Genomic DNA, 14,249 nt, shown 5'->3' on the forward strand with positions numbered 1-14,249 from the left:
TCAGGCGAGGGGGGGGTGGGATTGGTAGATGAGGGAAACTGCTAGGGGAGGGAGGGGCATACCTCATCAACAAGGGTACCAGCATAACCGTTTGTATACCTAACCCTGAATTGTACCCCACATTTTTATAATAAAATAAAATAGACAATAACCAAAAAGAAAAAATGCTCATCATGTATCATTAAGGCATCGCAAATTAAATCAACAATGGCAGACGACGATACAGCTACTTGAATGGCATTTTAAAACTCAAAATACTGACAATACCAACATTTTTTTTCCCTTTGTTTTGTGAGTCAGAGTCTCACTGTGTTACCCAGACTGGAGTGCAGTGGCATGATCACAGACACTGCAGAGATCCATTCTGTCACTTAGTTTGGAGTGCAGCAGCACAATCACAGCTAGCACAGCCTCAACCTGCTGGGCTCAGGTGATCCTTCCACCTCAGCTTTTTTTTTTTGAGTTTGGAGTCTCACTCTGTCGCCCAGGCTGGAGTGCAGCTACCACAGCCTTGACCTGCTGGGCTCAGGCGATCCTTCCACCACAGCCTTAACCTGCTGGGTTCAGGCGATCCTTCCACCTCAGCCTTCCAAGTAGCCAGAACTACAGAGGTGTGCTACCATGCCCGGCTCATTTTTTGATTTATTGTAGAGTTGAGGTCTTGCCAAGTTGCCCAGGCTGATCTCAAACCCATAGGCTCAGGAAATTCTCTTACCTTGGCCTCCCAAAGTGCTGGGATTACAAGATTGAGCCACCATGCCTGGTCCCACCACCTCAGCCTTTAAAGCTGCTGGGACTACAGGCTCACGCCACCCACCATGCCCAGCTAATTTTTTAATTTATTGTGGAGATGAGGTCTTGCCAAGTTGCCCAGGCTGGTCTTGAACCCCTGGACTTATACAATCCTCCTGCCTCTGCCTCCCAAAGAGCTGGGATTACAGGCATGCTACCATGCCTGACTAAATATATTCTTAATATATGACCCAGCAAATAGTGCACTTTGGAATGTACTCAGGTGAAAATATATGTTCACACAAAAACTGTACACAAGCCAGGTTTGGTGGCTCAGCCTGTAATCCCGTGCCTTTGGGAGGCTGAGGTGAGTGGATTGCCTGAGCCCCTGGGTTCGAGACCCACCAGGGCGACTTGGTGAGACCTCATCTCTACAATAAATCAAAAAATTAGCTGGGCATGGTAGCGCGGACCTGTAGTTCCAGCTACTCAGAAGGCTGAGGCGGAAGGCTCGCCGGAGTCCAGCAGGTCAAGGCTGCAGTGGCCGGGAGCAGCCACTGCACTCTAGTCTGGGTGACAGAGTGAGACTCCAACTCAAAAAAAAAAACTGTACACAAATGTAGCAATTTTATTCATAACTGTTCACATCTGAAAGCAACTAATATGTCCTTTAATAGGTAAATGGATAAACAGTATTACCCCCATAAAATGGAGTATGATTCAGCCATATATGCATGCAAATCTTCAGAGGAGCTTTATCTGTTATAGCCAAAAACTGGAAACAACCCAAACATTTATTAACAACTAAATGGATAAAAAAGAAAAATTGTGGTATATAATGAAACCTACTCAGCAATACAAATGAACAAACCATTGATTCATGTAATAAGATAAATTAATTACAAAATAGTTATGCTTAGTGAAAAAAGCCAGAGCCCCCATTCTTCAAAAAAGTACATACCATATTCAAAAAAGTACATACAATATTATATTTATAAAATCCTAGAAAACACTTCCTTTTGCTTGTGAATTGTGGGAAGAGGGGTTAGGAAAGACTGGAAGGTAAGGATTATAAAGGAACACAAGAGATCTTGTGTTGGATATGTTATCTTGATTGTGGTGGTTTTTCACGAGTATACACATGCTGAAACATAGCACATTTAATACTTTACATGTTTACAGTTTATTGCATGTTAATCATACCTCAAGAAAGCTGCTGAGAACTAAATGTTCCCCACAAAAATCAGTACGTACTATTTTTGGAAAGTTACATCTGCCAACTATTTTGGCTCTACCTACAATTTAGGAAAGTGAGTTTTGCCTCAATATCAGCAAAAACTGGAGAGCATTAAAGTCCAAGACCATCTTCATCACTAGCAATGCTGGCTGGGTTACGGAAGCCCCATCCCTGGATCTCTCTTCTGTCCATGCTGAGGTTCCTGTTTATGCAGTGATAGCCAGAAGGTCAACTGCCCAGGGAGACCTAACAATTCACAAACATTTACATTAATATTATTATGCACTCTGACAGCAGCCTTGGTAACAAGTTACAAATGTCTGAAGGTCCTGAGAATTTCTATACACTCTCACCCTCATCCATAATTGCATGGATACTTGTGAAGGCCCCTTTGAAATGTACAAATTTCCTCATTTGCTAGTCATCTCCACTCCAATATCTCAGTGTTTCTATACCAATTATGATTCCCACCTTGCCCTGTAGGTCTGAGTCAATGGCACTCACCTATGGGAATCTGAATATCAGGGACTGGCTCTTGTAAAGGTCCAAAAGACAGCAATCTCTCAACAGTGCTGGGTAGTATGTGATAGTCAAGGGACCCAACTCATGTTGCTTCCAGAAGCACTGGAGACTTTCACATCAACAATGCCCTCTTCAGAATGAACACTGGGCTCACAGGAAATCTTGACATCCAGGTCATAGAACTAGGCACACAAACTTCAATCTTTTTTAGCAGGCCTAGGGCAACAGGGCAAATCAGGTCAAAAGAAATGTTTGCTATCATCCTGTGGTACCCTGCGAGGCACATAAAGGTGGTGCCCACAAAAAGTGTTCTTCCCTCCATGTTGACAAAATCCAATTATTTTTTCAATTCACTCTACACAGTAAACAAAATCCTCAAGAGAAAAGGCTACCACAATAGGCCATTATCACTGTATAAACCAGAGTAGTTGAGCCAGGTGCAGGGACTCATACTTGTAATCCCAGTACTTTGGAAGACAGAGGCGAGAGGACTGCCTGAGCCCAGGGGTTCAAGACTAGCCTGCGCAACTTGGTGAGACCTTGTCTCTACAATAAATTAAAAAATTAGCCAGGCATGGTGCTGCATGCCTGTGGTTCCAGCTACTTGGAAGGCTGAGGTGGAAAGACCACCTGAGCCCAGCAGGTCGAGGCTGCAGTGGCCATGAGCATGCCACTGTACATCAGCCTGGGTGACAGTGAGACTCCGACTCAAAAACAAAAACAAAAAAAACAGAGCAGCATGGGACAGGCAGTTCCAAAGTTGGGTTATTTAGCAATAGGATAAATAAGTAAAAGCTATGTTCACAAACAACATTGCCCATGAAAAAGGAAAACCTGCCAGGGAATCCCCACCAGACCCTAGCTCGGAACCTTTTGGCTAGAACTAGAGCATGTTCAATCAGAACCTAATTACAAGGGAAAAAATGTGGACCATCACTAGGCTCAGAACTCATGATTCCCTGCAGGGAATAGGAAAGAGCACAGAGGTCTGCCTTCCCTGAGCATAATGGAGTGACTGACACACATAGCTGGTATTAATAAGATGGCTTCCACCATAGGCACTGGAAGTGATATAATTGTTTAGAGCCCTGGACAGTTAGAAAGTGCAACACATCTCATGAAAGCTTCCCATTTGTGTGGTGCTTATCAGGAATCTTCCCAGAGGGGATGTATAAATATACATGTTCCACCTACTTGCTGATGGTCCTCTCACAAAGGGTACTCATAGAGCTTTTCTCTGGTGTAAGTCCTATAAGGCTAAAAAAGGAGATCACATGTTTCTCTGCATTCATAAGGCCTTTCTGTAGTGTGAATTTTCCAGTGCTAAACAAGTTTAAAAGATGCAGCTAAAGAGTCATCGAAACTGTTACACTCGCGGGGCCTTTCTCCAGTGTGAACTTTCTGGTGCCGAACAAGATGAGAGCTTCTGCTGTAGGCTTTCCCACATTTGCTGCACACATAAGGCTTTTCACCAGTGTGAACTCTCTGGTGTAGAATGAGGCTAGAGTTACGGCTAAAGAATTTTCCACATTCACTACACTCATAAGGTCTTGCTCCAGTGTGAACTTTCTTGTGTTGAACAAGGTGGGAACTACTAATATAAGCTTTCCCACATTCACTGCACACATAAGGTCTTGCTCCAGTGTGAACCCTCTGATGTAGAATAAGGCTGGAGTTGTGGCTAAAGCATTTTCCACATTCACTACACTCATAAGGCTTTGCTCCAGTGTGGATTCTCTGGTGTACAATAAGGTTGGAACTATGGCTAAAGAATTTTCCACATTCACCACACTCATAAGGCCTTTCTCCAGTGTGGATTTTTTGGTGCTGCACAAGTGTGTCTTTACGGCTGAAGGCCTTTCCACATTCACTACACTCATAAGGTCTTGCTCCAGTGTGAATTATCTGGTGCTGAACAAGCGTGTCTTTGCAGCTGAAAGCTTTCCCACATTTACTGCACACATAAGATCTTGCCCCTGTATGGACTCTACGATGTTTAATGAGGCTGGAATTATGGCTAAAGAATTTCCCACATTCAATGCATTCATAAGGCCTTGCCCCAGTGTGAATTCTCCAGTGCTCAATAAGGTGGGAGCTTTGGCTAAAGAATTTCCCACATTCGCTGCACTCATAAGGCCTTTCTCCAGTATGAAATCTCTGGTGCTGAACAAGTGTGTCTTTACGGCTGAAGGCTTTCCCACATTCATTGCACTTATATGGTCTTTCTCCGGTGTGAATTCTCTGGTGCTGAACAAGGTGGGAGCTTCTGCTGTAGGCTTTCCCACATTCATTACAATCATAAGACCTTTCTCCAGTGTGAACTCTCTGGTGCTGAACAAGTGTGTCTTTGCGACTGAAGGCCTTCCCACATTCGCTGCAAGTGTAATGTCTTTTTCCAGTGTGAAATTTCTGGTGTACTTTTAGGTGGGACAGGTGAATGAAGGCCTTTCCACACTCCTTACATACATGAGATGTTTCTCCACTGTGAATTTTTCTGTGATGAATAAGAGCTGACTTGTCCTTGAACACATTTCCACATGATAGGCATCTAAAGATTCCTTCCTTGGTATGAGTTATCTCGTTGTCAAGAAGAGTAAAGGTGTTCAGGAAGGCTTTCTCATTGTCACTGCAATTTAAAAGCATCTGTCCATCATAGTCTCCTTGGTGCTGTCCAAGACTGGGGTGTGAGAAAGACTCCAGGCACTCGGTGCTTTTGTATGCACTCACCCCATCATGAGTGGTCTGGTGCTGGAAGAGGCCAGAGCTGTCTGGTAAGTCCATTCCTTCCTCCCTGTATGTAAAGGATCTCCCTAACATATCGACTGTATAGTTCTTCACAAATGAGGCCCCTCTATCATCCCCTCTGAAGCCATTCTCCCTATGTTGCTTCTGATGCTGGTAAAATTTTTCACTGAACAAGAATCCTCTCCCGTATGGTGAACACGTGTACAGTTTCTGCATAAGGTGTGATCCCTGGTATTCAGTCAGGTGCAAAATGTCTTTCAAGAGTGGGTCACACATCTCACATGAATGGGCTTTCTGGATGAATGGACCTGACTCAGGAGTCCTGACCTGTGACACTCCTTCCATAAAATCACTCAGCTCAGAAGGTGACTCCTCATTGTTTGCTTCACACCAATAATCTGAAAGCAAAGAAATGCTGGTAAAGTGCACATTGAAAAGCAGCAGCCCCATCTCAAATGTGTGTGTAACACACCAATGACAGAGTTTCATTGGCTTTTTAGCAAGACAAGGGAGTTAGGATCAGTTTAAGGGCTAGTTGTCAGTACTGGGCCTCTAAAGATCACAAATAGAGGAACCCTAACAATGGGTAAAGACTTAATGACAATGATGGTGTACAGAATAGGGAGTAGAGATGAAGTCTCTAACTCACTCTTCTGCAAAAGTTTCAGCAGAGCGTTTGCTGCTGGTGTCAGGTGAGCTCTGTGCAGAAGTCTGGGTCCATGCCCAGAAAAATTTAACCCCAGCTTCCAGCGGTGACGACTTATCCACGAGAACATGCCTCTTGCAATGGATCTCCTTCATCCCTCTCCAGAAAAGAGGAAACACAAGAAGAAGTACCTGGTACAGAGCCCCAACTCCTACTTCATGGATGTGAAATGCCTAGGATGCTATAAAATCACTATGGTCTTCAGCCATGCACAAACAGTATTTTGTGTGTTGGTTGTTCTACTGTCCTCTGTCAGCCTACAGGAGGAAAAGCAAGGCTCACAGAAGGATGTTCCTCCAGGAGGAAACAGCACTAAAAGCAATCCAATCAAGATGAATGGGAAACCACCCCAATAAACACATTTTGGATTAAAAAAGGAGAAGAAAATTTAACTCCAATTAAGTAGCTGGTTCTCAAAGAATATTTAATGCGCACAATTCATGGCACATTAAAGTAGGCCAGTATAGCAGAGAGCAAGTGAAACATGGAGGCCAGACAAGTGGAAAAACAGCCAAGAGATGGAAGACAGGAGAGAAATGACAAGTGGATAAAGTTGCCAAGAATGAGGAAAGAAAGTAAGGTTCGGTTATGGGACTTGGCAACAAAACACAAGTGAATACAAACAGGTTAAAGTGTCCATTTGAACCCAGCTCTAACCCGACACTTCCTCCCACCTCCCATTTAGCAGGATTAGGCCCTCTCTAGATGTCTCTAACTATAGCTAAAGTAATATATCCCCTGTCAGATATCCAAGGTTTATCTATCCCTCCCCAACTAGGCAACTACATGGGATCTGGAAAATGAAGGTTGTAAAGAAAACAAAGGGCAGGTGAGTGGGGTAGACAAACTCACCCCACAGAGAAAACAAAACGTTAATTAAAAAAAAAAACCCTCCAAGGAGGATTTGGCAGAACAGCCCTATAACTGCTAAAAGAAGTGACTTTGTACCTGCAATTCCTGGCACAATCAGGCCCTAGAAAATGTCAGCTAGAGGATGGGGACAGAACCTGGGACATAGGCGTGCCAGAGATCAGAACAGTTAGTTACCTGGTCAGTGAGTGCTCAAGCTGGGTAGAATCTGCTCAGCAAACTAAAAAACTCCTGAATTCCTGGCCCTTTCCTTCAAGGCTTTAGGGCAACAGATGTTGGGACTACCTAGCAAGAGAGGGGACACTGCACACAGCCCAGCCCACCCATGGCAGCCCACCCACAGCAGCTACTCTGGTAAACTAAGAAGGAAAAGAGTCACTAATTTGACTGGACAGAAAGAAGTGCCCATGGGAAACAGGGGAAGACCCAAACCCTACCAAGGTCACTGAAATGGGTGTGAAGGGCTGTGTAAGACAGCCCCTGAAATGGCCCCCAGTGATCCCTACACTTCTGGTTACTCTTGCCTTTGTGTAAGCATCTTCCTTTGATTGTAGGCTGGACAGACTGACTCATTTCTAAGGAATATGGCAAAAATGATAGAATGTCACTTTTGAGATCAGGTTATAATCTTGGGCTTCCATCCTGAACACTTTCCTGTTCACTTGCTCAGAGAGAGGCCAGCACCCATGCTATGAGGTTCACTACAGAAAGGCCAAGCCTCTGATCAACAGCAAGTAACTAATGCTTACAATCCAAGAAGCCCAAGAAACTAAAGCAAACAACTACATGAGTAGCTTATAAGTGGATTCTTTCTGAGATGGGCCTTTTAATGAGATCACAACTCTGGCTGAGACCTTGACTGAAACCTCATGAGAACAAAAAGAACCCCTATAAGCTGTGACCAGGCTTTCAGTGCACTGAAACTAGGAGATAATAAGTTTGTATAGTTTCAAGTCACTAACCTTTATGTAGCAAAAGATAACTAAAAAAGGGACTTACCCAGTGTGGCCACAAGTGCAAAGTTCTCCAGCATCACATCACGGTATAGGAATCTCTGCGCCTGCTCAAGGAGATCCCACTCCTCCTGGGAGAAGTATACGAATACATCCTCAAAGGTCACACAATCCTGACAGAATGAGAACAGTTGAGTTCACAGTTAGCCACTCTCCCCAGAACATCTATTCATTTAGTCTATTCATTCACATACTTGTCCCTGGTCCCTATTCTCCTCAGCCTCCCAACTAGGAAGAGATACCAGACCTTAGTACCACTAGTGTCTAAATTTTCCTCAAGTCCTTCTTACTACTGTATTCAGTCCAGAGCAGAATATGCAGGCAAATAAGCAGACAGATGCTACCTAAACTCTGGGTCTGGCAAGAAGGGTCCCAAATATTCTACCAACTAGTTCTTCTGGTGTTGTCCAGACCCAGCCAAACACAACCAGATACAATCCTATTCTTGCCCAGCCTTCTCCCATAAGCTGCCAATACTAGAGCCTAAAGACCATCAGTGCACACTCCTCCCAGCATGCACCTCATTCTTTGGATTACACCTTCCTCACACCTGGGACCCCCCCACTGCCACTGACAATCTCCTGGCCTACACCATATGTACCTCCATGGCAACCCTCAGACCCCATGCCACTCTGCATAGTGTACAGGAAATGCTCGTCTGTTTTTATAACATGCACCACTGCTAACCAGGCACCCAAACAACAGATCCAGTTTGCAGGTCCCAGTTTCACCTTTCTTATTCACTAATAGCACTGCCCCCATGACTTGAAGATGACATTCCATACCACTCCACATGCTGGCTGTCATTTTTTGAAAATCTTCAACAGAACCCGTCTGCAGAACCAAAAACCTGTGTGTCTCCTTGATGCCTCAACTAAGAGGTCACTGGGATTTCTTAAACATGACCAAAAACTAACTCCTGATATAGCCAATAAAAATTACTACTGCCTGATACAACCACCAAAAATTACTGTTGTCACCAACTTCTTCAGCTCAGTTGATGTACTTCCATCATTCTATCAGCTAAAGCAAAAACAAAACAAAAACAAACCTTGGCCAGGCACAGTGGCTCAGGTCTGTACCCCCAGCCTTTCAGGAGGGAAGAGTGCTTGAGCTCAGGAGTTCGAGATCAGCCTGGGCAACAAAGCAAAACCTCACCTCTACAGAAAAATTAAATAAACAAACCTTGTAGTTATCCATGACTCTTTCCTTTCTCTCATTCATCCTTCACATCAGAAAATCCAATCACGCTACTTAAAAAACAGGTACAATATTCATTAACTTTTCTCACCTCCACAGCCACACCCCTGGGCAAGACATCATCAACACTACCACAGTAGATTTCTCCTTCATGATCACAGTCTGTCCTCAACCTGAGAGCCAGAAGGAGCTTTTTAAGATCTTGTGTCAAATCATCTCCCTCCCCTGCTCCAAATCTTCCAAGGCTTTCACCACACTCAAGAGACACAGCTCCTAATCCAGTCATTCCAGCCTGACTCCTGCCCCTGCTCTCTGTTCCCAACAGACATAATTAAGACCTGAGGTTCCCTGAACACTCACAACAGTCCTCCTTCCAAGCATCTGCACATACTTGTCCTGCTTCAGGGCCGCCAGACTCGAATGCAAAGAAAGGGACAGGTGAAGAGTCCTGGGATATCACTGTCTCATTAGAAAATCTGGCCCGCCCTACATATGAAATATGTACAAAACCCATACGTCTCTCTAATAGATGCCACCACTCTGGCCCACCCAACACTCAACGGGACTATTTCTACAGACTCCACTCTGCCCTCCTTGTCTACTTCTACGGCCCCCAAATTTCTCCACTCTGCAGTCAGAGCACCCCCCTTCTTTGTACCAAAGCTTCCACGGCTCCCGGCACCCTCAGAAGCGAGGCCTGACCCCTGTCCCCCTGCTCTCTGTTCTCACCAAACATAACTGGGACTTCCGGTTTCTGGAACGCCCCTAATCCACGCGTTTGTTCAAGCCGGCTCCTGCACCTCGGAAACACTTCTACACCCCCTCCCATCGACATTGGGAACGAGCGCCACTCTACATACTCCGGGCGTGACCGCCCTCCACGGTCTATACGCAAGAGGAGGGGGCGAGGAGGCGAAGCGCGCCGGGACACGCCCGCCGGGTGGGCGTGGGCTCGGGGGACGCTCCACTAACCTGAACCCGGCGGGTCAGCGCCGCCGCCATGAACCTGGGCGGGCCGTGAGGCGCGGGCGAACGGGGCGCGCCCTGTGGGCTCAGCCGAAGCCCCACAGCTCCCTCGGGCTGGAGGACCCCGATGCGACAGCCGCACTCCCGGCCTCGGTCGCGATCTGACGGTCGCACTCTCGGCCTCGGCCCCGTGTGAGAACGCGCGTGCGGCTCAGGTGCCGCCTCTGGGCCCACGGGACGAACGGCGGACGCGAGGCCGCGCGTCCCACGACAGGGCCCGGGTCGTAACGGGCGCGGAGGACCGGCCTGTCCTTCTCACTGTTCTGGCTCGGCTAGGGAAGGCCGAGGAGGAAGCCGGACACGCCTACCACTCCGACTTCGCAGCCAGCGGAGACCGACCAGGCCCAGGAAAAACACGTAACTCTGGCGACGTCGGAAGTCCTGCCCCTGCTGCCGAGGAAGCGCCGGAAACGCCCTGTTCCCTGGCTGTCATTGGTCCGACGCCGGTTGCCATTGTGACGGGCACAGATTTCTGGGTAATGGAGTTTGTGCCCTGCATCCAACCAGGTACCGAGCACCCGTCGAGTTCTCGCAGTCGACAGCCAAGGGGCACCGCGCGGAGAGGGGGAGAAAGACCGGGAAATAGTATCTTGGAGTGCCAAAGCTCCTTTTATTTTATTTTTTATTTTTTGAGTTGGAGTCTCACTCTCGCCCAGACTGGAGTGCAGTGGCCAGGACCTCGACCCGCTTGGCTCCGGCGATCCTTCCGCCTCAGCCTTCCGAGTAGCTGGAACTACAGGCGCGCGCTACCACGCCCGGCTAATTTTTTTTTTTTTTTATTGTAGAGATGAGGTCTCGCCAAGTTGCCCAGGCGGGTCTCGAGCCCTCGGGCTCAGGCAATCCACTCACCTCAGCCTCCCAAGGCGCGGGATTACAGGCTGAGCCACCGAGCCCGGCGCCAAAGCTCTTTTTAAAAGGGGCACGACCAGATCGCCACGGTCACCTGGGACGAGGCCATGCCCAAGAAGGCTTCAGCAGGTGACCCATTCTTTAATCCTCCTGCTTCCGAGGCCCCGGGAGAGCTGCTTCATCTCTCTCAACTTTCGGGGTTGAAATTTAAATTGAGCAATGAATATACCTCGTTTGTGAGGCCTCTGCGTAATAACAGTAAATATGCTTCTTAATTTACTGATTCTCGGTTTGGGTCCCTGGTTTGACAGCATCATTGTGAACGTATAAAAAAATGTAAGTTCTGGGACCCAACCTACAACTTCTGACATAGAAATCCTTGGGGCAGGGGTCTAGCTCATATTTGAGAATTGGGGTCTCTAAAAGTCATGGGTGGGGAGGGGAAGCAACAGCTAAAGTGGAAAATACTACATCCAACCTCCTGGGAACATGGGAAGTGACATGAAAAGTGCTTAGCACAGGGCCTGGGACATAGTGCTAAGTACATATATACAGTCTATTATTAGTAATCTTCACCAGAAGCTTCTCAAATATACAGTACTATAATAGGAGGATAAATTAGAGATCCCTCTTTGCAGAGTGAAATTTTTTTAAAGCATAAAGTACAATCACTCCCTGACTCGTCAAGTAGCATCATAGGTAATGGTTAAAATTTTTGCACAGGGCAACCCCCTTGTGTCCCCTCCCCCTGTGGGAGCTTTTCTGTTCTCTCAAAAAATCCTGCTTTTAAATTTTTTTTTTTTTTTTTTTTTTGGCATAAAAGCACACATGTATGCCTTTAGCTTAATTTAATTTTTTTTTAATATCACATGCAGGAGGGTTTGACTAGGTAAGTCTGTTGTCTAAAAGACACATTCCTATAGGCCATATGATTCAAAGCATAGAACTATCAAGACTTAAGTGGTCAGTGTAGTTAACATCATTTTATGTCATGGTTTATTTTATAAGATGCCATAGAAATAATTCATGTCTAATTCACAGAAGCAAGGACTCAAGCTTCTGCCTTCCCCTGTGGTCTCAGAGCAGGCAAACTCAGATACAAATGTGTGATCATGAGACGTCCAGCCTGAAATCCCAGCTCTGGGTCACCAGATCTGTTCCTACTCATCATAAAGACACTGCCTTCCCATTACCTGAACATGCAGCTCCCAAAAGAGCACTAAATCCTGGGGAGGTGTGAAAACTGGAACCACTGAGGTTCAAGGAGGCAGTCCCAGGAAGGAGCACTAATGAGAAGATAAAAGGAAATATTCTTACAGTCACTACTGCTCAGATTCCATTGGCCAAAACTCACTTTCATGGTCCCAAATTTAATATAATGGAAGGTGGAATGTGCTGCATGTGCAAAAGGAGAAAATAATATTGGTAAACGCCTACACAGTGTCTAGCTCAATCATCTATTTGACCACAAGATATCCATTTTGTTGTTTATCATCTACGTTCTACACTTGTATGCTCTTTTTAATGAGACAGCCAAAATCCTAACCAGTCAGTGATTGCATCTCAATATTGGCATCTCTGGATGATGTCATCTGAAACTCATGTCCAAATATTGTTTCTCAATGCTCAGGAAGCAACTAAAATACATATATGTACATATATACACACATATATGTATATGTATACATATACACCCACACATATATATTATATATATTACATTATCTGTCTTGAGTCAAACTCAATATAAAGTTCTATATCAGGGACATAATGGACCAATATACTGAAACAGTTGAAGAAATAATTGCCAGCAGATTTCTGTACAAAATAAATACATAGTCTAAGAAAGAGTGTGAAATAACACTATTTGAAGACCAAAACAAGAAATTTAATGGAAAAAAAATCCAGCATAAAATTACTATTTATTTATATTTTATTTTAAAGATGTGGGGTACAATTCAGGATTAGTTATACAAGTAGTAATTGTACAGGTAAAGTTTGGGCCTCCCTTTTGTCCCCACTTTGCCTGGTTTGAGATCAGGTACCCTTATTGATGCTGTGCCCCCCTTCACCTCCACCCTGGCAGTATCCTGTTATTGCCAATACCTTTCTTATAGTATTGTGGTAAGTGTTCAGGGTCCGCTTCTGCGTGAGAAAATGGTACTCTGTTCTTTGTTTCTGTGATGGATCACTGAGTATTAAAAATTACACTTTAACTATTCTATTTAAGGTTGAAGGAAAGTGACCCCAGGTAAATGGTCTGTGATGATAGAAAAATATTAGGATCTTGGAGAGAGGTACCATCGGTGGGTTAACACAACAGCTTATTGTCTGTATACAGCAGTAATATTTCCCTTTGGAGAAAAAATGATGGAATTACATATGTATATCCTCAATAGTACATAAGCTAAAGTGGGCAAATTAACTAATGTATAAATTTATATTTTCCAGCCAGGCACAGCAGCTCACACCTGTAATCCCAGCACTTTGGGAGGTGGAGGTGGGAGGATCGCCTGAGTCCAGGGGTTCGAGACCAGCCTGGGCAACATGGCGAGACCTCATATCTACAATAAAAAAAAATTACTTGAATGTGGTGGCGTGCTCCTGTGGTTCCAGCTACTTGGAAGACTGAGGCGGAAGAATCACCAGAACCCAGCAGGTTGAGGCTGCAGTGGCCATGAGCATGCCACTGCACTCCAGCCTGGGCAAAAGAGTGAGACTTCAGCTCAAATAATGATAATAATAATAATAGTAAATTCATATTTTCCAAGCAAAGAGGAAAGGTATTAATAATTCTATACTGTAATGTATTAAATAAGTGTTTTAACTTTTAGCATAAACACTAATAAGCAGAATCAGAGAATTTGTACATCTTAAAAATGTGGAGAAGAAAAACTAGAAATGTAAAGGAATGGTTAACAAAATGTTTTAAAAAGAAAGTGTGGGCCAGGCTTGGTGGCTCATCTTGTAATCCCAGCACTTTGGGAGGCCGAGGCGAGTGGATTGAGACTCCAACTAAAAAAATAAATAATAAATAAATAAATAAAGTATGCACAACAAATTAGGCAGACCAGTCACAGTGGATCATGCCTGTAATCCCAGTGCTTTGGGAAGCTGAGCCAAGAGGATTACCTGAGCCTATGGGTTCAAGACCAGCCTGGGAAACTTGGCAAGACCTCATCTCTACAATAAATCAAGAAATTAGCCCAGTGTGGTGGCTACTTGGAAGACTGAGGTGGAAAGATTGCCTGAGCCCAGCAGATCAAGGCTGCAGTGGCTGGAAGCATGTCACTGCACTCCAGCCTGGGCAGCAGAATGAGACTCTGACTCAAAAAAAAAAAAAAAAAAA

General features: G+C 45.1%; 1 protein-coding gene and 1 long non-coding RNA gene across 2 annotated transcripts; both read right to left on the reverse strand.

Annotated features, from left to right (window-relative positions):
- Window positions 1–1,896: 1,896 nt before the first annotated feature.
- LOC103276063 lies at window positions 1,897–2,956 on the reverse strand. The gene is made up of 2 exons (XR_505349.1): window positions 2,474–2,956; window positions 1,897–2,215 (listed from the first exon to the last, which is right to left on the reverse strand). It is a non-coding gene; the product is annotated as an uncharacterized LOC103276063 (long non-coding RNA).
- Window positions 2,957–3,814: 858 nt separating this feature from the next.
- ZNF304 (zinc finger protein 304) lies at window positions 3,815–7,860 on the reverse strand. The gene is made up of 2 exons (XM_008073485.2): window positions 7,812–7,860; window positions 3,815–5,634 (listed from the first exon to the last, which is right to left on the reverse strand). The coding sequence occupies exons 1-2, from the start codon at window positions 7,843–7,845 to the stop codon at window positions 3,815–3,817; spliced, it is 1,854 nt and encodes a 617-aa protein (XP_008071676.1). The 5' UTR covers window positions 7,846–7,860.
- Window positions 7,861–14,249: the final 6,389 nt, after the last annotated feature.

Source organism: Carlito syrichta, unplaced genomic scaffold, assembly GCF_000164805.1.
Source record: "Carlito syrichta isolate Samal-C Ts95f unplaced genomic scaffold, Tarsius_syrichta-2.0.1 Scaffold315896, whole genome shotgun sequence".
In the NCBI taxonomy this organism is placed as follows: domain Eukaryota; kingdom Metazoa; phylum Chordata; class Mammalia; order Primates; family Tarsiidae; genus Carlito; species Carlito syrichta.

Bases quoted from the DNA above. Each gene is read 5' to 3' on its own strand.
- ZNF304 (XM_008073485.2), bottom strand. From the start codon at position 7,845: ATGCTGGAGAACTTTGCACTTGTGGCCACACTGG. The intron at 5,635-7,811 runs GTAAGTCCCTTT...CTTTGCTTTCAG, and splicing joins TGCACTTGTGGCCACACTGG to ATTATTGGTGTGAAGCAAAC.